At 38.3% G+C, this 24,714-nt stretch overlaps 1 protein-coding gene across 1 annotated transcript in view; it reads left to right on the top strand.

Moving 5' to 3' along the window:
* CRIM1 (cysteine rich transmembrane BMP regulator 1) overlaps positions 1 to 24,714 on the top strand; it is a 192,598-nt gene that overhangs the window by 157,691 nt on the left and 10,193 nt on the right. Inside the window, exons 9-12 of the mRNA XM_074579919.1 lie at positions 6,168 to 6,324; positions 14,532 to 14,653; positions 18,680 to 18,889; positions 24,041 to 24,256. Coding sequence (XP_074436020.1) covers positions 6,168 to 6,324; positions 14,532 to 14,653; positions 18,680 to 18,889; positions 24,041 to 24,256 — 705 coding nt within the window. The remainder of the gene's footprint in view (positions 1 to 6,167; positions 6,325 to 14,531; positions 14,654 to 18,679; positions 18,890 to 24,040; positions 24,257 to 24,714) is intronic.

The following is a 24,714-nucleotide window of genomic DNA, read 5'->3' as shown; positions in this document are numbered from 1 at the left end:
GTGGTAAAAATAAAGTTTTATTAGCCCGAGATGTTCAGGAACACATTCAGCTTTTTATAAAGTCATATCACGTCAGTATCATTCTGAGATCAACCAATATCCTGTGCCTGAACTCTCAGCTTGTAGCATAAATTATTCTTTATTCCCTATAGGCTGCACGACTTTATAGGTTTCCAGTATTACATTTCACCTCACTATTATTATTTTATCCCCCTAAGCCTGCCTGTTATCTTGTGTAGAAGGATTGTTTTCCGTATTGACATTACCTCATTGACATTTCATGTTCCATAAGAACAATTAATGAACATATTTCTAGTACTCTTGTAGAACTCTCTTCTTCAGCCAGGTATTTCCTGAGCAGCACAATGAGAGATGTCTTCCCTTTAATTGGTTTCCTATTCATCATTTTGTTTCTGTTTTAGTCTTCTAACTCCTGTCTAACCATTAGTTTAGTTCCCTAGGTGATGTCAGTATAACTAATCAGTCAGAGCACTAAAGATGGCTTATACTATGTGATCAGAAGCTTGATCCCATTCTGTTAGAGATGCAGTGACGTGCAGGTGTGTAATGCACATCCCTCAAACTCTAAAAGGCAGTTTTCCTTCTGTATTACCTTTTAAATATGTTTCCTATCCTCTCCTTTTAGACTGTCTGATTACCCCAATACACTTTAACGCAGTTATTAGCCCAGTTCAGGCTGGATCTCTCCTCTGCAAATACATTCCATGATTTGGGAGTCAGGTTCCTGATGAAACTTATCTAAGCAGAGGTGGAAGAAGCCCCCAAACAAATAACCTCCTAATATTCCGCTACAATAAATTCCTTCAGTTCATTGCAGTTGACTTTCATGAAGTAGTTCTCTTTAGCGTTTGTCACTTGAAATGCAAAATGTTAGTGGAAAATCTGTTTTTTCTTTCTCTTTTGTAACTAATTTGTGATTATTTCGTTAATGATGATTTTAAAGCTATAGCTAAGGCTATAGAAATATTGAATCTTTAGGCTTGCAGTCTTTTTCTGTTTTGGTTTTTTTTTTTTTAATTTCTTTCTCTGAGAGCTACACTCTGCTTTGTTAAATAGATTGTTCACTCTGTTTTCTGAAAAAAAAAACAGTTTAAAACACTAAACCAGGGTTTTCAACAGGCCTGTGCAGCAGACATAAACTGTGCATGTGTACCAGATGGTACTGCAGTTTGAGAGTGCCTGTAATTGTCATGTTTTAATAATGTTTCAGTAAGACAAATTTAGATGGTTAGATGTGAAGTCAGAAAGCAGACCCGAGTTCACTTTCTGCTTTTCATAACACTGTATTTCTTTATAGAGAATGTTTTTCAAAACTATTTAAAAGTTATTTCCACAGCTTGTAATGTCATACTATCAAAAATTAAATTAGGATAACATGTTAATAATTACTGTACTAGTAGCACATAGTGGATATCATAAAAACACACGATGAGCGCTTGTAGCGGATGAGTCGCTGTTAAAGGGCACTGAGGCACCCATCTGCTGGCCTGACAGGGCGTCATGAGAGGTATGCTGCCTTCTGGGAGCTAAGGTCCGAGAAGTTGCTGAGAGGGTGCCACAACACAGACTACTATTGATTGCTACTGTCAGGTGGGCACAAATGACACTGCAAGCTGGAACCTGGGCAGAGGGGGTTAAGAGAGCTGGCTGACGTCATTGCAAGGCCGCTCTCCGTATTCTTTGAGAAGTTGTGGAGATCAGTGATATCCCGTATCACTGAAAGCTAATGTCATCCCCATCTACAGGAAGGGCTTAAAGGAGGATCTGGGAAATCATAGGCCCATCAGTCTTACTTCAGTCCCCAGGAAAGTTAAGCAATGAATCCTCCTGGGGGCTATCACAAAGCAGTGGATGCTTCAGAAGGGAGAGCCACCCTGCAGGAAGACCTAGATAGGCTGGAAGAGTGGGCTAACAAGAACCTTATGAAGTTCAACAAGGACAAGTGTAAGGTCTTGCACCTGGGAAAATATAATCCAGGAGTGCAGCACAGCTTAGGCTCTACCTGGCTGGGGAGCAGCTCTGTGGGAAGGGACTCAGGGGTGGACAACAAGCTCAATATGAGTGAACAGCATGCTGCTGCAGCAGAGCATCAACAAGGACATCACCAGCAGAGAGAAAGAAGTCATTATCCCACCCTACTCAGTACTTGTCAGGCCATACCTGGAATAATGTGTTCAGTTTTGGTCCCCACTATGCAAAAAAGATGTGGACAGGCTGGAGAGGGTCCGGAGGAGGGTCACCAAGATGATCAAAGGACTGGGAAGCCTGCTATATGAGGAAAGGCTGAGAGAATTGGGTTTGTTCAGGCTTGAGAAAAGAAGGCTTAACGGAGACCTTATCACCATGTTCCAGTATTTAAAGTGTGGCTACAAAGAAGATGGAGACTCCTTTTACAAGGAGTCACGTGGAAAAGAAGAGGGGTAATGGGTACAAGTTATTCCTGGGAAGATTCCAACTGAACACAAGAGAAAAATTTTTCACAATCAGAATTATCAGCCATTGGAATAATCTCCTCAGGGAAGTGGTGGATTCCCCAACACTGGATGCTTTTAAGATTCACCTGGGCAGGGTCCTGGGCCATCTTGTCTAGACTGTGCTTTTGCCAAGAAAGGTTGGACCAGATGATCCTTGAGGTCCCTTCCAGTCTGGGATTCTGTGATTCTCAGACGGCATCATTTTTAGCATCTTATTAGAAAGACTGTCAGCAGAGGTCTGTGGAGATTATTCTGTATTCCTTGTATAGTACTGACATAACACCAGTAATTTCAGATGTGAACAGTGATCTGTATTGACTTCAACACGTTTTCCCTGTATGTTTGACGTAGCCAGAATGTTGATGATATTTTGTATGCTCTTCAGTGTCCGTTCCTGAGAGGCAGTGGTGGCTAGTCAGCCATCCACCCCAAGGCTCTGAAGAGTTATCCTTTTGAGGATAACTCACTATGTAGAGGATTAAGCAAGGAAATTACTGCCTTGAGACTGGATCTTCTGGTTAGTATGTCAGCTGACTTTTTGAGTATTAAGTATATTTACATCATAAGCTACTTGGGATAAGACACTGTCTTTTTGCTTGTATAGCAGAGTCCTAGATACCTTGACCCTTTTAATAAAGGATGTTAATGTCACATGTAACAAACTTGTTTTGCGTCTCTGAAAAAGCAGTTTCACTAACCAAATCAAAGCAGAAGAGAAGAGTAAAAACAATAACATATTTGGCTGTGGGATTCTGAGGAATCATTATTTTGCCATCTTCTATAACTTCATACTTAAACCTGGGCATTGCACTTTGATAGCTCTCCTTAACGCATAATCTGGAAACAAATAATCATGGAATCACGGAATTTCAGAGTTGGAAGGGACCTCTAGAGATCATCTAGTCCAACTCCCTTGCTAAAGCAGGATTGCCTAGAGCACACTACTCAGGGCTGCATCCGGGCGGGTCTTGAGGGTCTCCAGAGAAGGGGACTCCACAGCCTCCCTGGGCAGCCTGTTCCAGTGCTCTGTTACCCTCACCGTAAAGAAGTTTTTTCTCATATTTGATCGGAACTTCCTATGTTCCAGCTTGTGCCCATTACCCCTTGTACTGTTACTGGGAACCACTGAAAAGAGTCTGGCTCCATCCTCCTTAAACTCACCCTTTAGATACTTGTAAACATTAATAAGATAAAGAAATATGCCAAGTAAAAATAATGTTCTTGTTTCCATTTTTTAGATTTATTCTTATTTTCAACTCTTCCTTTCACTTTTTTTTAAGATGCCTATTCATTTCTTCCATATTCTTGCATTTGTACCTTCTTGTTCCTTGACCTGTGTTCCATGAGCCTGATGTTCATGAACAGACACCGAAACATTTCATCTCTGAGAAAGTACGCTTCAGAAAACGAATAGTTCTAATCGATCCAGCCTGTGTGATTCTGGGATTCACTGATCAGTTCTGAGCATCAGCAGGAGATATCATAACTTGCACCATATCAAAGGTCGTAACTGAACTTAATTCTTTTTGGAGATATTCCAGTGTAGGTGTACTTTTCCATACATTCTTTATGAAGTTCCAGTATAACTTTAAAAGTTAGGACTAACTTATAAAGTCACACGTAATGAAAAGTTCAGTTAATTTTATTATCACTGCATGGTATCAGGGAATAATTGTGTGTAAAAGCTCATAAATTAAATTCTCATTATTGTAACTTGCTTCAAGGAAAGCCTTTTTCTTTGCCAGAAAAGGGTATCATTACCAGAGAAGAGTATCAGAGTTTCCTCTACGTTATAATGTTTTTAAATCAGCATTACTGCCTACGTATTAAAAAGATCTAGTATTCTTGATAGACCAAGCTGAACTCCATCTTACAAAAACATGTAAGACTTCATGAAGGTCTTTGTATATGTGTTTCTCTCCAAGTAAACCAGGAACCTGAGATAAGGGTTACCATTGTTGTGCAAAGGTTAGATCTGACTTGAGAGTAAATGCTTAAACCTTGCGGCATGGCAACTCTGCTGACAAAGTTAAGCTCTAGAGTGGTGGTGAAAGAATCTGGCATTTCTTTTTCTATATTCTGTGACAAAAAAACTTGCACCCTTTTGGCTTCAGACACCAAATTTGCTTAAAAGTGGGGAGGTGGGAGTCATGAACCTGACAATCTTCATCCTGCTTAAATTGAGAACTGTTTTTTTTGGATAATAAGGCTCTTATGTTGCATTGTGCCTGTATGCCCAAATTCCACCACAGAAGTGGGCAGCGAATTTGCCAGTTTTCTCCAAGGCTTCAGTCTCACTCTGAGGTATTAAGAAACAGGCCTTCTTTACCAAATGAATGTTAACATGGTAGTATAGGTAAGGAAACACTTAGCTTAGCCACATCCAGGTAAGTCTATGTTTTGCAGTCTTAAATGCCACATTATAAAAAATAGAAGAAAAAGCACTTAAGTAAAGCAAAGATTCTTTCTGTGGTCTGCCTTCAACGTATTACCGTGTTAGAGACGTGAAGATTCTCTTTGCATCTCAGTCCCACAGAAGTAGCGTTAGGAACAGAATAAGTCAAGGTACTGATCTCCTCTTGGGCAAAACCTCGTCCCTAAGTGTTCATACCCCTAAAGGGAAGTAGTCTTCAGAGCTCAAACGAGGAGGACATCTGGAGGGGAGCACTCTGCAGCTGCCCTCTGTATAACCAGCACTTTGCAGCAGCATGGATGTTTCAACTGGAGATCAGCCATCCTTTAAATATCACTCTAAAAGTTCGCCCTTAGGATAGAATCTGTATTCTATTTCCTTTTTCTATTTCGAGCTCTTTTGGCTATTGTAATAATGTGGTTTGCATCCCTAGTGTAGCAAGAATCATTACTTTCTGTCTCTTCTCACCTCTGCAACCAATAAATGAACTTTGTATCCCAGAGTATGTTAAGAGTGGTCTTCCTGGAAAAACTTCTTTCAAGAAGAACAAAAAGAAGTTCATCGTTCTCAAAATAGTAAATTCCAGTGACAGTGAATATAATGACCATCTGTACTGGAGAAACTGAGATGCCAACAGCCCAGCAGCTCTCTTACACCACAAGAGGCTGATGAAACATGGTAGCGAACTTCATGAACAGGTCTTTTAGTCTAGTATCTCTAAGCTTAAACCACATTTTAGGATATTACAGTTGTATTTTTAAAAAGTAGGTCTTAATCACCAAACAGTTGACAACAACAGCATAAAGTTATTAATATGTTTTAGTCTTTCAATCCTGTTTAAAATAAATAGAGGAGAAATAGAGATGCTTTATATTGAACAGAAACCTATTAAACCCACACAATATGTTGAAAGTATATGTTATTTTAAATGTTTTATTAAAAGGCCAACAGAGTCATGGATGTTGGACTCCTTTGGCTGTGCATCTGTTCACAAAATCATGTTAGTTTAGGATACCAGGTAGTACTCCCCGAGTTCTTGACTGGAACAGAAGACATCCTGTAGTTTCTGCTCAAACGGTTTGGATCATTACTGGGAAATTCTGTTGAATATTTTAAAATTAGGACAGTCTGAAGGTAAGGATTGCCAGTATTAAAAAAGTTACGAAGTAAAAGGGAACAGAAGATTTAGTCTGCTAAAGATGGATTTGTTTGGTATAGACAGCTTTCATGTTGTGATAACCTTCATGTGTCCTTCGCAGGGGAGGAGCTGTGCACCGGCCTCATTTCGGGCTGTTCCTTGGACTGTTCCTTCGGCTTCCAGACTGATGTCCATAACTGTGAGATCTGTCAATGCCGACCACGGCCTAAGAAGTGCAAACCCATTGTATGTGACAAGTACTGTCCCTTTGGATACTTGTACGTATTCTCATTCTGAAAGCATATTTAATACAATCCCTGTACGTATTGAAAATATGTAAAATCCAGGCACGTGTACTTGCGCTTACTTTCTGGCAAAGCAGGGGGAAATTCTGGAAAATAGAAATGTCATTACTTGATGTGAGATTAAAGTATCCTTCAAAACAGATTTTGATCAACAGATTAAGAAACAGCAACTAAAAAAACAGCGGCAGATTATAAGAGCAAAGCAGTGCTTACATTTTTTTGAAGAATATTTGATGATCAAGATGAAAAAGCTACTTACAAGTAACGTCTCTTGCATGTAGCTTTTTGAAATTCTGTCTGCATGTTCCGTTGCAATACCCTTTCATTTTATAGCCCATTTATTTTATTCAGATGATTTTCTAATATTTCAAGAGGTTTTTTAGTGTTGATATGACAGTAGACTCGTTTTAGTGAGACATTTCTGATAGTTACTGTAAAGGATTTGTGAAGAACAGTAGTATCTCTTAGCTAAGTTTTTGTAAATGTGTTCAAAACCGGTATTGTTGCTAGAGTTTTCTTCATAAAGGAAATATTTGCGGTTTTTATTAATTTGTGGAACAAGTGCCAAAAACTAGGCAGAACTTTTGTCACATAGAAGTTTCTCAGTAATCAGTCTGGTGGCTTATATATATATTTTACCGGTACATTTTCACAGAATCACAGAATGGTTCAGGTCGGAAGGGACCTTAAATATCATCTAGTTCCAACATGCCCGCCACGGGCAGGGACACCTCCCACTAGACCAGGCTGCTCAAAGCCCCATCCAGCCTGGCCTTGAACACTTCCAGGGATGGGGCATCCACAGCTTCTCTGGGCAACCTGTTCTAGTGTCTCACCACCCTCACAGTAAAGAATTTCTTCCAAATATCTAATGTAAATCTCCCCTCTTTCAGTTTAAAACTGTTACCCCTCATCCTATCGCTACACTCCCTGATAAAAATTCCGTCTTTCCTGTGAGCCCCCTTCAGGTACAGGAAGGCTGCTATAAGGTCTCCCTGGAGCCTTCTCTTCTCCAGGCTGAACAACCCCAACTCTCTCAGCATGTCTTCGTAGGAGAGGTGCTCCAGCCCTCTCATTGTTTTCATGGCTGATGGGACCATTCTGTGTTACTGCCTGCTTTTCCTAACAGTTTAATTTCTACCTCATGACAGCTGATCTTCCGATAATGTTCATATGTAATTTGTTTTCTTTGGACTTGTAATGAAGTTTACTAATGTTGCAACTCTTAGTGTTTGATACTAGTACTCCTTTAATTTCTGGTTCATTTCAGAGTTCTGTTTGACACTTGTTCATAAAATGCTGCAGGCTTTTTTAACAGTAATCTATAGTGTAGTGTGGCCTTCTCTTAATACGCAGTTTTAATAAAATTTGGACTCGTCAAAATACGGTAGAACTTGAATGGCCAGAGAGCTACCAGAGATTTTAGAAAAACAGAAATCAAGCTGTAACATAGTGACATTCTCACAGCTTTAATCAGCTCTGCTCATAGATGGTACCAGTGAACAATTTATATTCTCAAAAAAAAAAGAGAGAGAGAAAAAGAGAGAATACCAGCCTTACACCTTCCTTTAATCTTCATACTGCTCTTAGCCACAGAGTGGTGTTCCTCTTAAGTGAATACAGTGTTCTGGTTGACCTCCCTCTTACTGCCCATTCCACTCTTGTATTATGCATGATGCTAAACAGGAGGTGGCATTGCATCAAACAAAAAGCAGAGCCGTATCGCAGGGAACACTAATGGCACAAATATGCCGCAATACACAGCCACCGGGGGGGGGAAGAAAAAAGAAAGAACATTTGAAGAATATGTTTGCCTTGAAACATTGAGTCCCTTTTTTTTTTTTTGTCTTAGAAAGGATGCGTGACTTGTATCCTTGAAGCATCCCTACTTTAATTTGATAATACCTACATAATAGCAGTCCAGCGAAACAAAGTATAGTAGTACCATTTAATATAGTCTTGCTTCTATTACTTGAGATAGAGAATTAAGCTTGCCTCTGGTTAAATAATAGCAGTTTTTGCAGGAAACAGCACTCATGAGAGAGTGATAGGATTGAAATAGGAAAAAATGAGGGAAAGATAACAAAGATTAAATCAAACTTCACTTCTGTCCCCCCAAATCAAAGTTTAGCAGATGAGAGAGGAAAAGTAAGAATTTTAAATTAAAAGGTTAATAACGTTATCTTCAGGCATGTTGACTTCAAGAGCGGCTGGGTTTTGCAAGTGAGAGAAGGTAGAGAGAGGAGGGAAGTTTCAGAAAAGGGATGTCAGTTTTGTCATCCCCAGAACTTTTGCCCAGTGGCTTCAAAGGCAAGGATGATTGAAAATGGGTAGCAGAACGAAAAGAGCATGAAAGATTGAGCAGAAATAATGCCTGGTTAGATCTCTCAGTTTATAGATAGGATAAAGCTGCTTACATTAAGGATCAAAGGAGTGAAGTCAATTAAAACAAGTACAAACTGCGCAGAATTGTTTAGAAAGCATCCGGGGAGAGTGAAGTTTGAGCTGTGCCATTGAGCAGGCACAAAATCCAAGATAAAGTCTCTTAAAGCTGGGAGCCAGAGAGGCAGGTGGTGTTGAGGTGTCTGAAACTGTGAGAACTCTGCGATGGAATCAGTAGGAAGGGTGGCCGGGATGAGACAACAGCAATAAAGGAATACAGCTTACAGCTGTATTCAGGCATTTACTGGAAATGGCCATGTAGTCCTCATATGGTGTACCCATTTCTCAAGGGGCACTGAAATCATTTGCGCTAGCTTAAATTTGATTTTGAACTTTGGCAGAGAAGGGAGAAAAATTCAGAATAATGGCCTTCAGAATATATTTCATTGCTATTTGTGATGAAGATGAAAGCATCTTTTTTGTTTGCGATACATAACACATCCTCAGTGGCAAGTACAGGATGTGAGCTTGGCAATCTCCAGACCATATATCCAAACAGTTTCTTTTATTTCTGTTTTATATTTGTATTTTAAAAACCAATTTCCATTAACAGTACTTAGTTACTGGTTATTTTTTCAAATTGGTTTATAAACTCAGGAGATTAATCTTATGTGGTATTTAAAGGATACACTAAGGCTGTTAGATCTTGGGGTTTATACCTTTTTCCATATTGTAGCTCTTAATTTATTGTCTGTAGCAGGGTTGATAACTTAAAGCTATCAGGACAGAATCTGAGAAGACTTTTTTCATCCTCATGCTCTCCTTGAGCATGTGCATGCGTATGCATAACAGCAGAGATAGTTGGTATGAACTAAAAACATTTTTACTTGTTTATTCGGTGTGATTGAATATCATTCAGCTTGGAACAGGAAAATTTTTTATTATTATTTTAATATTACGAGTGCATAAATAAATTATTATTTTCAAGGCCATTTGCTTTAGCCTATTCAAAAGTTATAATATGAGAAAACCATTAAATAAGGTCTATTTAATGTGTTTTGTCATAGCTTTTTTGGACCTATACAGAAATAGCTTGAATATATTCATGAACCAAGATCTAGGTGTTTATTTCCATTCCAACTAAGTCTATCCTTTAACTTTTCTGTGGTGTCTAAAGCAGTCACATTTGTTTCTCCTTTTGGTTTCTTCCAGTTTACTACTACTGGTTTTCTTCACTGGCAGTCCCAATGTAGATGTCACCCTGAAGTGTTAAAAATGTTTTTCTACTGCTGATAAGGACTGTTCTGAAGTATATTTACCAAAGTTATTTACTAGTAATGTGCTTTGTGTAAATGTGTTAAATTTACTGTTACGTTCTTTTAGTTTATTGTGCAATACCTTTCCAGCAACGTAGATTTAGGAAGAAATAGTCTCTTTCACGTAGAGAGCAGGTTTGTCTGGTTATATTAAACTGTAATTTTTGTTCAGAGGAAAGTGGACAGAATTTTTACAACTTTAAATGGAACGTAGTAGAGATCTTAACCTGTGGTGAACTGAATATATTTTTACCTTCAAAATTCTGACTCTTCAGGGAAAAAAAGCAAATAGTCTTTTAAGATAAGTTAAGACAGTAAATTTCCTTTCCTGGGCCTGTGATCCCAGTTTGTGTGACTGGCAGTAATGTTCTTGATATAAGTCTGCCTCACTAGCGACCAGATCATGTATAACTGCTAAAAAGAATAGTATTTTCTTTTGTCCTGTTTCCTTCCTTAGCTTTCAGTAAAGATGCACCACTTCTGCTCACATACATTTTTGGTCTGCAACTTCTGATTTTTACTTTCTTTTCTTAAGCAAAGGTTTCTCTTTACTGTTGTCTTCTATGCTACTTTGGTATTGTTAGTTTTGCAGAGAAGTTGGTTGTTCCATGTGAACTGAACTAATTAATGAATTAATCAACTTTGATTAATTCAGAAACTTTTTACTTGGTTTGAGAGGTCTGACTTTCATGGTGTGTGTGTCTCATGAGCTGTGACTTCACTGGTTTTCTAGAGAAAGTTTTACCTCAGATTGCAGTAAATTTGACCTGTGATGTTAAGGGTTATACTCTGAGACACCGGTATAAATCATCAAGAATACCTTTTTGAACAATAAAAAAAGAAAATCTGGCCTTCTCTTTTTGCTGTTTAGGTGAGATGTGCCTGCACTACTTTGAAAGGCCTTAACGGAGAAATCTAAAAATGAGAAAGATAAGAACCGAAGAATGGAGCCTAATATACTTTTCACCTTAATAAACTGATTTTCTGTGTTTGAGTGCAATCCCCTTGACCTATAGAGTCCCTTAGTTTGTGTGATCTGTGAGTATCGTGCTGCTGGTACCTGTGCCTAAGCACTTAAGGTGATTACTGTTAATGAATTTGTGGTATGCGTCAATAGTAATCAAGCTGATTGTATGGGAAAATCTAAAGGTGTCTTTGCCATCTTCTGCAATGTGGACATACCTGAAGCTTGCATTAATGCTGTCTGTCTACCCAGAAACGGTTCAGTCTCCTGAATGAAAATCGAAGAGGAGCGAAGAGAAAAAAGATAGATGGGCCTCGCTTTATATAAAGAAATCAATCAAATCATTCATTTTGCTGGAATGCTTTCCTGTGATAAAGAACTGACATCTTGGTTTCTGGGAAGGATAGAAAAGGCCTATGAGTATTGTCCGTGAGCTGCAAGAGCACTTTGAACGCAGAGATGCCTAGCCCTAGGTGCAAGCATTTTTCGGTGTCGATCATGTGTCAAGGATAATCTGTTAAAGGATACAAAATTGAGGCACCACTCCAAGTGATTTTCTAAACTCGTGGAGAAAGCAGCCAGTGTCTAAGAAATTGTGTGGTATTGTCACACAAGAGTAGGAAAAATTTAGAAAAATAGTAAGGCCTATAATGATGAAGGGGAGAATAGTAAGACAGGCTTTATTTCCTAGATTTACTAGGCTTACTTTGTACACCTGAGGAAGACTAAAATTACCAAGTAGTAGGCTTCAAAATGGAAACTCGGATGTTCAGAAATGGAAAGTATCTGGAATTTAGTGAAAAGGAAGAAAAATGGTAAACGAGCTAAAGTTAAAAGCATAAATATTGAATCTTGCAATTTGCAACTGTTCACTTGAAGTCCTAGACATGCTTAAAACGACATTGACTCACAGAGTATCAGTTGTGGACCATTTAGTGACTTGCCCAGGCACTCCCCAGTCCAGGGCGTGCTGTCTGCCCCATCGTACCGTATCCCCTTCGGAGGAGTTGTGGGAGGTCGGTGAAAACATCCCACAGGTCAGGACTGCTCCACGGTGTGGCTAGCGCTGAATCACATAGCTTGGCTTCAAATAGAAAGCATTATAAAGAAGATAATGTTCAGCCTTTCACAGAATTACGCTACTTGTTGTAAAGAGCAGTAATTTTTAGCCTGTATGTATGACTTATTTACCTACATTGACCCACAGAGGAAAATTACAGACTTCTGTATGTTTTCTGTACTTTGGATAAATTGAAACACACTCTTCTCGTTCCCCTCTTTTTTTCTTTTTTTTTTTTTTTTTTTTAGCTAAAGCGTTCAAAAAACAGTTTTTTTAGAAAAATCTATGTGGACTATGTAGCAAAGGAATTTTTGAAAGGACAGCAAATATTAATGGGCATAGTATGGTAGCTAAGATAAAGATGTTTTAAAATTACCGAGTTGATTTCAAGCTGATGCTAGTGTTTTAGATACCCTGTCTTTGGGATGATCTTTCCCTTGCATTTTTGTACACCTGAAAAAAACTGAACTTTAAACGTTTTTAGGCTAACTGGAAAATAATCTTCGATTTGAATTCTGGTTTTAAATTTAATTATGCACAATGCTAAGGTGGTATTTTAAAATGATCTTAAGACAATTCTTTTTTTTTAAAAAAAACAAAACCAAAACCAAACCCAAGCCTGGAAATGAGCACCCTAATATTGTCACCATATAGCAAATATATGAATAATTGGACTGACTGAAATGAATAGCATTTAAAGATGTATGTAACAGTCTGTAGTATAAATGGCTAAAATCATTGTAAGAACTGCTTTAAGATCATTTCGCTTTAAGTCTTACTTTAGTGCTGGATTATGTAGATTTGCAGTTGTATAGTACATTTGTTCTGTTCTTTACTGCAACCGTGCCAATTTCTTTTCTAAACTAGCAAGCCTTATGTGACTTCCAAGCCTGTTATGACCATCAAAAGCACAGGATCTAATGGAAGACGAATCTCCATTTTAATCTAAAATTTTGGTGACAAATAGGAGACTAGAGAAGCAAGTATACAAAGAAAACTATATTAGAGAGTGAAAAGTTAAGGAGTAATCATCATGTTTGATTTTTCTATTTATTTTTTTTTAAGACTGTCAAAGATTAGTAACTGGAAAACCTGAGTTCATGCATCTTTAAAGAAACCAAAATCTTTTCACAATTGTCTGAAAAAACACCTGCTCGATAGAATTCACTGTTTGAAAGCTCTACACATTAATGGAAAGATGCATTTCTTTTCATATTAAAAGGGTTGTGGCTACAGAGATTAAGGAGGAAAAAAATAGATGGATAGGAGGACAGAAAGTCTTTAATTCTTCATCCTACTGTGTGCAGATTTGTTTTCCTTAGCCTTTTAACTAAACATTAAATAAAGTTTTCTAGAGCTTGAAGTCAGGCTTTTCAGAGATTTACGTAATTTATTTCTTTATCCCTCTAGATGTTCTTCTTTAACTTCCCATGTCTTGTCTTTGTTTTGGGGGGAACTAGGTGCTTTTAATGGTGTAGTATGCAATGAGGGATCTGTCAGTTTCCCAATAAATATTTTTTCCCAATGTTAGTGGGTTACCTCATTAGAGTGATAAGTTTATCAGCAGATCCCGAAAATCATTTATTGGGTTTTTTTCCTCCTCTTTTTCTTTAACTTCTTCGTTACAACTTTTTTTTTCCTCCCTATAAGCTTGGGAAGGCACCGAAAATTATTCTATCTGTATATGAAGGGATATAGTACACTTGTTCCTGAAGTTAGAATTGTATTAGCTGTCATCCTGAAAAAAAAGGCAAGCAAATATTCAGTATAGGATTCTCAGAAGCAGCCTGTCAGGTGGTGATCTACATTCCTGCCTAGCTCCACCTGGAAGCTTTAGAAACATTTGTGTTCTCGATTCTCTGTACTCTGTCTGCTGAAAAGTTCTCTGGTTTTCTCTGTTTCAAAACATGTTACAGTGTGTCTACTACTTTTTATATGGTTTATTGGCATTCCGCATGCTAGTTTTCAAGTAAGCTTTGTGTCTGCTTATTTAACGTTTTTGGAAATCTCTCTGTAGTTTTAATACGCAAGAGAGGAAATCTACTGTACTCTAACTGTCATTGGAGGAAAAAAGCTAAAAGTAGTTTGGGTTATAAAGACAGTAATTATAACAGATTCCTACCTACCCAACTTCTTCACAGTTTTAGAAATTATTCTTTCTATTTTTTCATTGAGAAGAGGATTGGTCATCAATAGTAGTGACAAGCACATACATTGGTATTATCTGCTGTGGCTTGAAAGTACCAAATGCAGAGATTTTGCCAGTCACGTGGAGGGAGCACGTGCCAGGGATGGAGATGCGTATACCCCGTAGACCCACTGAACCTAACGGCGACAGTTAATAATTTCCTTTACTTAATCAGTCACTTCTTTAGGGGATGCTTTTGCTTTAAAGATCATGACATGTAGATATTTAAATTGAACAGCTGACCTTTTATGAATTATTTTGGTTATCTAGGAAGAACAAGCATGGCTGTGAAATCTGTCGATGTAAGAAATGCCCGGACCTGCCTTGTGGTAAAATCTGTCCGATGGGCTTCCAGCAGAACAATCACGGCTGTGTTATCTGCAAGTGCAGAGGTATGTGACAGTGCGTTACCACCTCTAACTACAACTTGTTTTCAAAGGAGTTAGAAGCTAGAGCAAAAGAAAAGGAATACTGCACAGAGTACGTAAGAAATGAAACATGGTAACTGCTGGGGGAGTCGGTTCAACTTTGCTCCAAGGAGTGTATTGTTTTGCAGGTGTTTGTTATTATCTGTGTTCATCTGGGCTTCAACAGAGAGCCTCAGCTCCACTTCAGTATCCCATTACAAAGTCACAAAAATCAGTTCGTTGTCATTAATAAAAATTAGATCAGGCTCTTAGTAAGTAACTACTAGAAATAAGCTAGTCGAGGGGTGGTTTTTTTCAGTAGCAGTGTTCATCTTAGCTGCTTCACCGTCATCTTTTCTTTATAAACTCAAGTAACCTAAAACTTACCACCTAAAATGAGACCACTGTTTCTTGGGCACTTTCGGTGATCTCGAGGAACAATGAGTACGGAGAGTACCCAGGAGAAAGGACTGGGTATTCTTAAGCTAAAGATGTCACGTGTGCCACATCCCAAACTTGTAGCCGCCAAGTTCGAGGTTCATTAGTTACCTGCTTTAGTTTTGTGCGGCTTTTAAGATGTGTCTTTTTTAAGATGTTTTCAGTTTGTGTTTTGTATGAGTCTGAGTATCAGACTCCTTCATTGCTCGTCTCCATGTGTTGCATTTAAAAACTTTTCGTTTGTGCTCAGCCTCTCTCTAATCCTAACTGCTCTTTCATGCTTATTTTCTTTGATTCTTACTTGTGTGTTTTGATTTCAAGCTATAGGCAAGTAAGTTTGAATATTTTCCCATTGCTTTGTGTAATGACTCCATTCTTAACTTTTTTAGCAGCTATTTCTTTTGCATTTTGAAAAATGATAAAATATAATAAGAAAAGCTATGGGACCATAGGACTGGAAGAAAGTTTATGAGTTCCTGAAGTCAGTCTCCTGTAGTTGAAGGCAAAGATGCAATCATATAAATCAGAAGGATCTGACGCTATATTTTCTCCACATGACTTCATACACTGCAGACAATTTTAACAAAACTTTCAGACTTTTAGCAAAAAAAAAAAAGAAAATGTTACAAATGTATCTTGCAGATACAAGAAGTAGAGATTTCACTGTCATAAACTGCAATATATGACTTTCGCTAGAAATAAAAATTTTAAAAATTAAATAAGAAAGGGTAACTGCTGAACGGAGTCCCATTGAGAGAAGTCTTATCGCTTTTGTCTCCATGTTCACAATCAGCTCACTTTCCCCAACTGTAGTGATGCTGTGATGGAATACACAGAAGGTGTTCTCTTAGATGTGCCATAATTGCATCCCAGACTATAAACAGATGCCACGCTTCAGTTACTAATTATGTGTACCTTTGAGTCCCTTCCTTAACAAGGATGGATTTTAAAACATGCATAAATATTTAGCAAAAATAACTTCATCCCTCTGTAAATAGTATTTTTTTGCTACCATGATCATAAAGATACCAAGCCACGAGCATATCACTTCATTAGCAACTTGTCCAAGAATAATTAGAACAATCACCAGTATGTCCTGGGGGAGATGTGATTCCTCATTAAGATTTTGACCCAAAATCCCTAAGTAAGAGAAAGGGATGAATAAATCCCCTGCCTGTGAATTAGCTCCACTTTCTAAATTGCTTCTGCCAGAAATAGCTTATGCTAGGATTAATAGAAGCAGAACCATATTGAAGTACAGGGCTGGGGTAGTCCTCTGGAAAACTGAGAGTCCATTTCTCTGCCCTCGCATAAAATAGAGTGTATCTGGATAATCCTTGACAGATGTTTGTCTAAGATTTAATGTATTAAGAATCTCCACTCTCAAAAGAAAAAACAAAACAAAACAAAAAACAAAAAAAAAAAACAAAAACAAACAAACAAAAAAACAACAACAAAAACAAACAAAAAACCCCAACTCTCTAAAATAATATTTTGCTGTGGTTACCAATATGCGACATTTTAAAATAAATTTTCTAATATTTCTGTCTCCCTTTCTAAAAATTGAGCCAGTTACTTCTTGGCCCAAGCTCAACAAGACATATGGAACAGCTAAACACCATTCCCTTTGGAATTCTTGCAATATTTAAGGAGCTGCAACTGGAGTCCGTTAAACATTTTCTGTTGTTTTTTCCCCTAAGTCAAATAAACCCAGTTATTTTGGTCTCTCATCACAGTTCAAAAACTGGATGTTTTACTTTAGCAATAGCAAAAACTTCAAACTAATAGAGATACTAGTACTGCATTTAAATTTACAGTGCTTCTGTACTTGTGTCTTAGACTGAACTTGCCTTCTCTGCTGTGGTATCCCATTACTGACTCGTTTTTACTTGTGACCTACTGTAACCCCAGATCGTTTCAACCATACCTCTAGTTATCCAGTTATTTCCTTTTTGTATTTGGCCATCTGGTTTCTTTAAGTATTATCTTTTGTACTAATTTTAATTAAAAAGTGAAAACAATCTCAGTTGGTGAAGTTAATTTTTAGTTGCCTATATGCTTGGTTCTTTTTCTCCAAATTTTGGACCATGCTTTAGAATATTTCAGGAAAAAAGTTTTGATTACATCAGATACTTTATTCATTAAGGAGGGGGAAGGACATTACCATCCAAGACTTTTGTGTGTCAATAAACATTTTAATGTAGGACAGTATTCTAGTGATATTAATTCAAATAGGAATTAATATATAATCTTATATGAAATTATAACAGTATAGCAACAATGTAATTTTTTTCACAGTATTTCTGTTTGTGCAATAGGATAAAGTCTGTTTTAAGAAATATTTTATCCTTATGCCACGGCTTTTCCTTTTAATTCACAAAATGGTGTACTAATGTAAATTCTGTGTACTGGACTCGTATTCTGATAACATGCATCAAACTAACTTTGTACCATGTGCTTGTGGTTGTAAGACCACCTTTGATAGATCTGTGACAGCTGAAGAAGTGCTGACCTACATGTTAGAGAGAGGGGGGAAAAAAAAAGAGGAAAAAAAAAAAGAAAAAACCACAAAAACCCTTACTAAAATGATATATAAACATTACTAATCTTCATACTGCATCCTTTTTTTAAACAGAAAATGAAATAAGCAACTGCATACAAATAACAAATATATATGTAAGTGTCTGCAGAAGGTGGTTGACATACCACTGAAAACAAGTCAGTTCACTGACAAACTGATCCTAAATCCGTCATCATAATGATGTGGGTGAGGGAGTGTTGGGCTCTAAATTCACTCTGCTGATTAACAAAGAATACACTGAGGCTGAATCCTGCAGCACTTAAATACCTCTGAAGATACAAATGAGACTTTATCCTCCCTAGACCAACTGCTTGCGTGTTCTGGCTGAGTGCAAGTAATGCAGCAGTCCAAGCCCCTCTATTCTCATCTCAGGAAAAGCTAGGAATGAGGAATAAAATTGTCAGAGCCATTTTCTTCCAAACATCTCATTTATCATAGTAATGTAAACAAATAATTTCTCATGGGTGTTTTATGAAATATTTTCAGCATGACCCTGTTAGAACTTGCTTGTAATTCTTTGTCATTTGCGATATAAGACCATCCTTAGCTCTTGTAAATGCTTTTATATTCTACTTGCTATCAGATACTAACATTATAGATAATCTAATACCCTGTAATATTTAAATATTTCATTTTAGATATGCTTCATGCTTTCTATTTACATCTATTGCATTTCTCATTTTTCTTATATTATTTAGCCAGTGCTGCATTTCTGTATGATTAAAAACAGTATAGGTGCAACAGAAAGAAGTGATTATATTTTTCCAAGGAAATACATTCTGCTACATGCTACTATGCCCTTCAGTATACCTTTTAATTGTTTCATCTGTGTGTTTACTTTATTTCTAAGTGTCAATGATAGAATTATTATTCACTTGGTCTCACATGTGCTTTAAAAATAAATGCAACCCAGGTATGAAGTTGGTGTGGGGTTTTTTCCCTAAGCCACACATGCTTATCAGGACATCTTGTTTTCCTTTCATTTTGTGCAGAGGCCACCGCTTCTCTTATGCCTCCCGTTAAAACGGGCTCTTGCCTGTCAATGGATGGGCGCCGACACGAGAACGAGGAGAGCTGGCACGATGGCTGCAGGGAATGTTACTGTCACAATGGACGGGAAATGTGTGCCTTGATCACCTGCCCCGTTCCTAATTGCGGCAACCCAACCATACATCCAGGGCAGTGTTGCCCGTCATGTCCAGGTAACGTGCTTTCTTCTGGTTGCTTTGTAAACGGGTTTCATTTCACATGTGTTCTGTTCCCTAATGCGTGAAAATAATCTCATGCATCATTCAGTAATAGGTATATATGAAGGTTTCTGCGCCCAAATATAACATGATGAGTGGCTTTCATTAAGAACTTGGATGTGAAAGACGGGAACTTTAAACAAGCATATGCATGTTGTGGGTCCTAACATGTTAATCTTTGACACATTGAAATCTTTAAACTAGAAAAAGTTTCTAGTCTATATTAGGTAAGACAGCAAATTAATTTTATTTTTTTTTACCTATAATAGCAAATAATATAATAAGCCATTACATTTTCTTTTTTTCTTATTTGAAGTGGAGTTTTATTAAAATTCATCTCCTGATCTGTGTTTCACAACCCCTCAAAGGACTACACATTTGAACAGATGTCTTAAGTAATTGAACATTATGGTTCTGTGTTCTGAGGGAAGACTTCTGTGCCACCAGCAGTAGAAGATTTTTTTTTTAATACTTTTGGTGGGAAGGCCAAGTACAATTAATGTTGCATTCCAGTACAATTTTAATAATAAGCGTTAATATGAAAAACATCTATGAAAGATGGTGGAGTGTGGGCAGAGTAAGATAATGTCCTCTGTCTTCAGAATGGTTCCTATAATATTTTGTGTGCTAAATAGATTAATTTGTAATGCAGTGATATTGTCTACGATTTCATTGGAATTCATGTTACAAGTAGGAACAATGAGGCTCGTGATACTACTGTAAATATCAAAACAGTAAGACAGCACTGGCAGGATATAAGCAACTACAAACTGTTTCAAATTCTTTGTAAAGAACAGGAAATCCTAGAGGCGAAATAAGCAGCCAGTCCTCTTTCTGAAAGTGACAGAGAAGAGTGAATCCTCCATAGGACCTAAGATAATCCATCTCTTTAGATTGTGTAGACAAATGGTGATCTCCAATCCAGTTCACACCTTGTGGTAACTGGAAAAACATAGTCCCCAAAAAGACGTGAGACTCCAAAAGGTGTGTCTCCCTTTCTCAGCCTGCACCTCTCTCCTCTTAGTATCAAGACTGGGCACTGTGGTTCCATGGCCAGCCGTGGTGTTGCTTTCAGCACCAGCTTTCATAGAGCCAGAGCTATTTTCAATACTAAGTAACTTAGCAGGCATTAACGAGACTGAGCTCTTCGTCCTTAGCATCTTAGTAATGACAACCATTAATGAAATTTTTAGCTGAGATGGAAGCACTAAGGAGGATGCTCCCACCAACTATGCACACTGGGGGAACAATCTTTCGCTCACTTCCTTCTCTTCCATTATCAAGTATCTGGCTAGTCAGACAGGGAATTTAAAAATCATAAGATTTTTAAAGGGAACCTTAGTGTTTTATCAGCTTGGAGCACATTTTTTTTGCCGCAGCAGTATGCAGTGTTGGTCCATATACATCCCATCGGGTATTGTCATTCTTTCCTCCAGCTGCCCGTGCGCGCACACACATTCACAGTCTGTCCTAAATAGTACAGTTCTCTCCCCTATGAAACCTCAGTCTGGCAAAAAAATAAAGTTAAATTAAGACGACAACAACAAAACAATCCAGTTGTGAATATTGTTCCAGGCGGAGCAGCCAATCAGCAAGTAATAAATACAGAATATCGTATTCCTAAAGTCATGTCGCTGGACAGGGATGTTATTTTCCACTTGCGCTAGCTGGAATTCAGGGCTGCACAGAACTGTTGGAGCACCTGCAGTACTCACTCACCTTTTCATAGTGATTTGTGTGTTATTGTAGGGGATGGTGTTCTTCGTATGGATGGGGACAGGTTAGCATGTCAGTCTTGTGTTAGGTAAACATTCAAGATTCAAAACTTAAAATGTAGGATGGTTGTTCCTGCTCCAGCAATTCTGTTGTTAGGTGCCCAAGGCTCATTCCTGATTTCACCCTTCTATCAGCATACTTGTGCCTATTGATTTACCTAACACACGCGGAACACCTCAGAGCATTCAAAGAAGAGTAGTGTTAATTTTGGTCTTTCGGCAGCACCGGTGGCTAGTTACTTTGTGTACGGAGAATGAGTTTGGGTAAATCCATTCATACGCCTGATGTTCAGTTTGTGGAAGAAAGATCAGTATGAGATTAGCGGTACCAACTTCTCACGCTTATACGTTCCTTGTGGATGCGATCAGTGTTTGATTGTGAGCACCAGCAGCGTCGGTCTCTTGTATAAAGTAGCAGTTTCTTACCCAGTAGCGTCTGTTCCTTTGAGATACAGTGCCTGCGTGGGTTTCTCTGTCTGACGTCTTTCCTGCTTTCAAGGTACTAGGCACCTAGCCGCTGTGTTAGCAAAGTCATACTCGGTGTAAACTCTTACGATGCTAGGGCAGACACACCTTTTTTTTTTAAAGTGATTGCATATGTAAGTGTGTGAATTAGTATGGCCAGATTAGTCCTAGTGTGGTTTTGTTTTCCCTCACTGAGGTTTTATATTTGTTAAAAACGGACTTCTGATCTTATTTTGCAATATATCGATTGTCCACTGATGCTGTTATATAAATATCATGGCTTTCAGTAGATAGGAAAGCAGTTTGGAATTGTGAGGCTGTGAGGACATCAATCAAATGTGTCTGGCATAAGGATATTGAAATAATTAGAAATCCTGATGTGCCCAGTTTTGAATAGCCCTGTTAGCCTATCAACAGGGAAGTGTCAGCTCTCAGAGCTCACTTTTCAGACTGAAAAAAAAAGTGGTTGTGTTCAATTCCACATTTAGTTTTCAACAGAGTGAGATATACCTCGACTGCGACAACATTCCTTATAACCGTGTTTCTATATATTAAGAGGGTTTAAGTGGATTGGCGCAGTGCTTGTGAAATGGTCCAGGTTGCCTGTAAGATTTAGAAAGCCATTAACTGCTAGAGTTTTGCAGAACCGTGCTATCCCGAAAGTGTGTATTTGTTTGGCTAGTTGCTCCTTCAGGAATAGATTAGTTGTATATTTGTGGCAATTCAGTTGCAGGGATATATCAAAATCAGTGCTGCTAAGGGAGCAGTACGCAACACCGTATGTACAGCAGTGCTACTGGTTATGCTTTTCTGATGATGAGCAGTTTATGAGCTGCAGTAAAACAGTGACTTTGCAGAGAACTAAATGCAAAGGAGGTGACTCAGAAAATTTCCAGAAAATTATTAGTATTGCATTTGCCATGGTGAGTTCGGATGCCGTTGAATAAAATGTAATCTGTTGTTCCAGCTGAAATAAATACCAAATAGCGACAAGGCAGCAGAGCAGCTGTATCACTTCAGGTAAATGCTACTGAATCACATATGTGTTTCATAAATGTAAGCAATAGGAAAAGCATAGAAAAGCATAGCATAAGCAACTCGGTTAAAGATAAAATAATTCCCTGAAAGAAGAAATGCATAAGTGCTTTGTCAAGAAACTAAGATGGGCCAGAGTCAGGTTCCTTGAGTTCTACTGATCATTCTCTGGAAATAAAAACAACTAATTGAGTGGTGTGGCAATTCTGTGTTGCAGTGTCATAGAGCAAAGGGCACAAACGCCGTTCTCCAGACAGGTAACAGCAGTGCTATAAACGTGAAGAGAAGCACATGTACTTTGTGAGCCTTGGCCTGCCTAAATTACTAGAGGGGCTGCTATTCATTTAATTTTTCTGGCCTTAACCAAGTTATTTGGATTAGGATGATGTTCCCATTAAGCATCTTTATAATTAAGTAGAAGAGAGGGACCTTCAGAAAGTGGTTTAGAGATGTAGAGTCATTACCTGGAACTCACTTTCTCTTCCCCTCCATTCGTAGCACAGGAAAGCTGAGGCAGCTCAGTGCTTAACGTAGACACCGCACTTAGTTGTCTCGTGTTAGAGGGGTTGAATTCAGGCTGAAGGACAACATCACTTATAAGCCTGAAGCTTCATGTTGCAGCATGGAACTTTCAAACGCGTGGGTTCTGTGGTTGACTGAAACACGCTGTGTGAGGCATCTCGATTCCTATACACAGTGCGGGGAAAAAGCTGGTGGGCTCACTCCGGGTCCAAAGCAATCATCATGGTAAGCTGGCAACTATTACTGCCCTTATTGCCCCTTAGGTGGGGGTGGGCTCCAAAGCGTTTTAAGCAGGCTATGAGGATGCAGTTCGTGGCATAGCCTTTTCTTGATGGTAAGTGCTTAAACCCTTTGAAAGTGCAGGACAGGTTTCTTGTTTCTTTTAAAACACCAAGAGGCAGAGAGAGTTCCCCCATGTTTTTAATACCCCAGTGGCTGGAGGACACTCAAGCTGAAAAAGGGAAACAGTTTCAGTTCCTTTCTTAACTTGAAGGAGGTCAAATCTATTCTCTAAACTGCCTGGGTTAGAGGCTGGGTGAGTCTTTTAGTCAGGGCTGTAGAGGTAATGCAATTAATTGTTTGAAAAGGTATTAAGGTTCGTTTGGTGAGATACAGTCACTATAAATATATGTCTACACACTGCAGCATCTCCTTGGGTCCAGTTTTTACTTCAAAGACTGCACATAATTATTTCTATTTATTTATTTTTTAATGGAACAAAGTGATGAAGCGCTTCCACCAGTGTTAAGTGCTTATATGTTTTTAGGGGCTTGGGTGGTAGATTCTGTGTTTTTCTTTTTCTTTTGTTTGTTTGTTTTTTCTGGCACTAAGTGGTACAGACACGTATCACTCAGGAAACTTAAAAAGCAGGCAGTTGAATCCGGGCTTCCTAAATCCCAGACAAGAAGCATATTTATCCATCCTTTCAGGAATTGCACTGCTGCTAATATTTAGCAGTTAAGAAACTGTCCGATCAGTATAATTTTCCAGAAAATTACAGTTGTCTCTTGGAATTCCTACATCACAGGTTGGTTTGATTTTTTCTGAAATTACAAGAATGCTTGAAGTAATCTGATTTATACACACTAGTATTTATTCAGACTGATTCTCAAATTGTTTCTTGTTTATATTTTTCCCACTTTCCCTGAAGTGGCATAAAGTAGAAAGAGCTTCATTAAGAATATATTTATAGATGGGTTTGTTGTTCCTAATATTTTCAATAACAACATAAATTATTAATCTTGCATACATTTGTTAATCATTAGAGTCACAGTTGGTTTTGCCTGTCTTACAATTCTGTTTTTCCCAGATGAAATAATTGTGCAGAAGCCGGAGCTCACCAGTCCATCGATCTGTCATGCTCCTGGTGGGGAATACTTTGTAGAAGGAGAGACATGGAATATTGATTCCTGCACACAATGTACATGCCACAGTGGACGCGTCCTGTGTGAGACTGAAGTCTGTCCCCCTCTTCTCTGTCAAAACCCCACCCGCACACAGGACTCCTGCTGTCCGCAGTGCCCAGGTATATACAGACAATCAAGAGTCCCTTCTTGATCTGAGAATGTATGATGTGAATATTGAATGTTTCAGTATGTGCACAGGTGGCTGTTGCGGTATTCTCTTCTTCAGCGGTGTGGAGTGAGGGTCTGCAGTCCTCTATTTCAACTGCAAAACCTCACTGTGTGCAAGAGATACCTTATATGTTGTGGCCCTGGAGTTTGAATGCCTGCTTTGAAGGAAACCTAATAACGTAAGGGGTGCATGAGTACCAGAATCCTTAGTTGGAAGGTTTATGAAATAAGCACTGGCTCATTTATGGAAACATGCAGGATTAGAGAAACTTCGAAAGCAGTCAAAGTGCTAGGTAGATACAGGCCTGTTTCTTTTCCTTTCTACATGCCATGGTTTCTATGAACCTTTTTATCACTATCTTGTCTATTTGGGATTTGTTCTCAAAAATACTTCTGTTTGCTTTTACCT

The sequence above is a fragment of the Larus michahellis genome, chromosome 3, assembly GCF_964199755.1.
Source record: "Larus michahellis chromosome 3, bLarMic1.1, whole genome shotgun sequence".
In the NCBI taxonomy this organism is placed as follows: domain Eukaryota; kingdom Metazoa; phylum Chordata; class Aves; order Charadriiformes; family Laridae; genus Larus; species Larus michahellis.
Note: the sequence above shows the minus strand (reverse complement) of the source record. Positions and strands in the feature narration are given on the sequence as shown.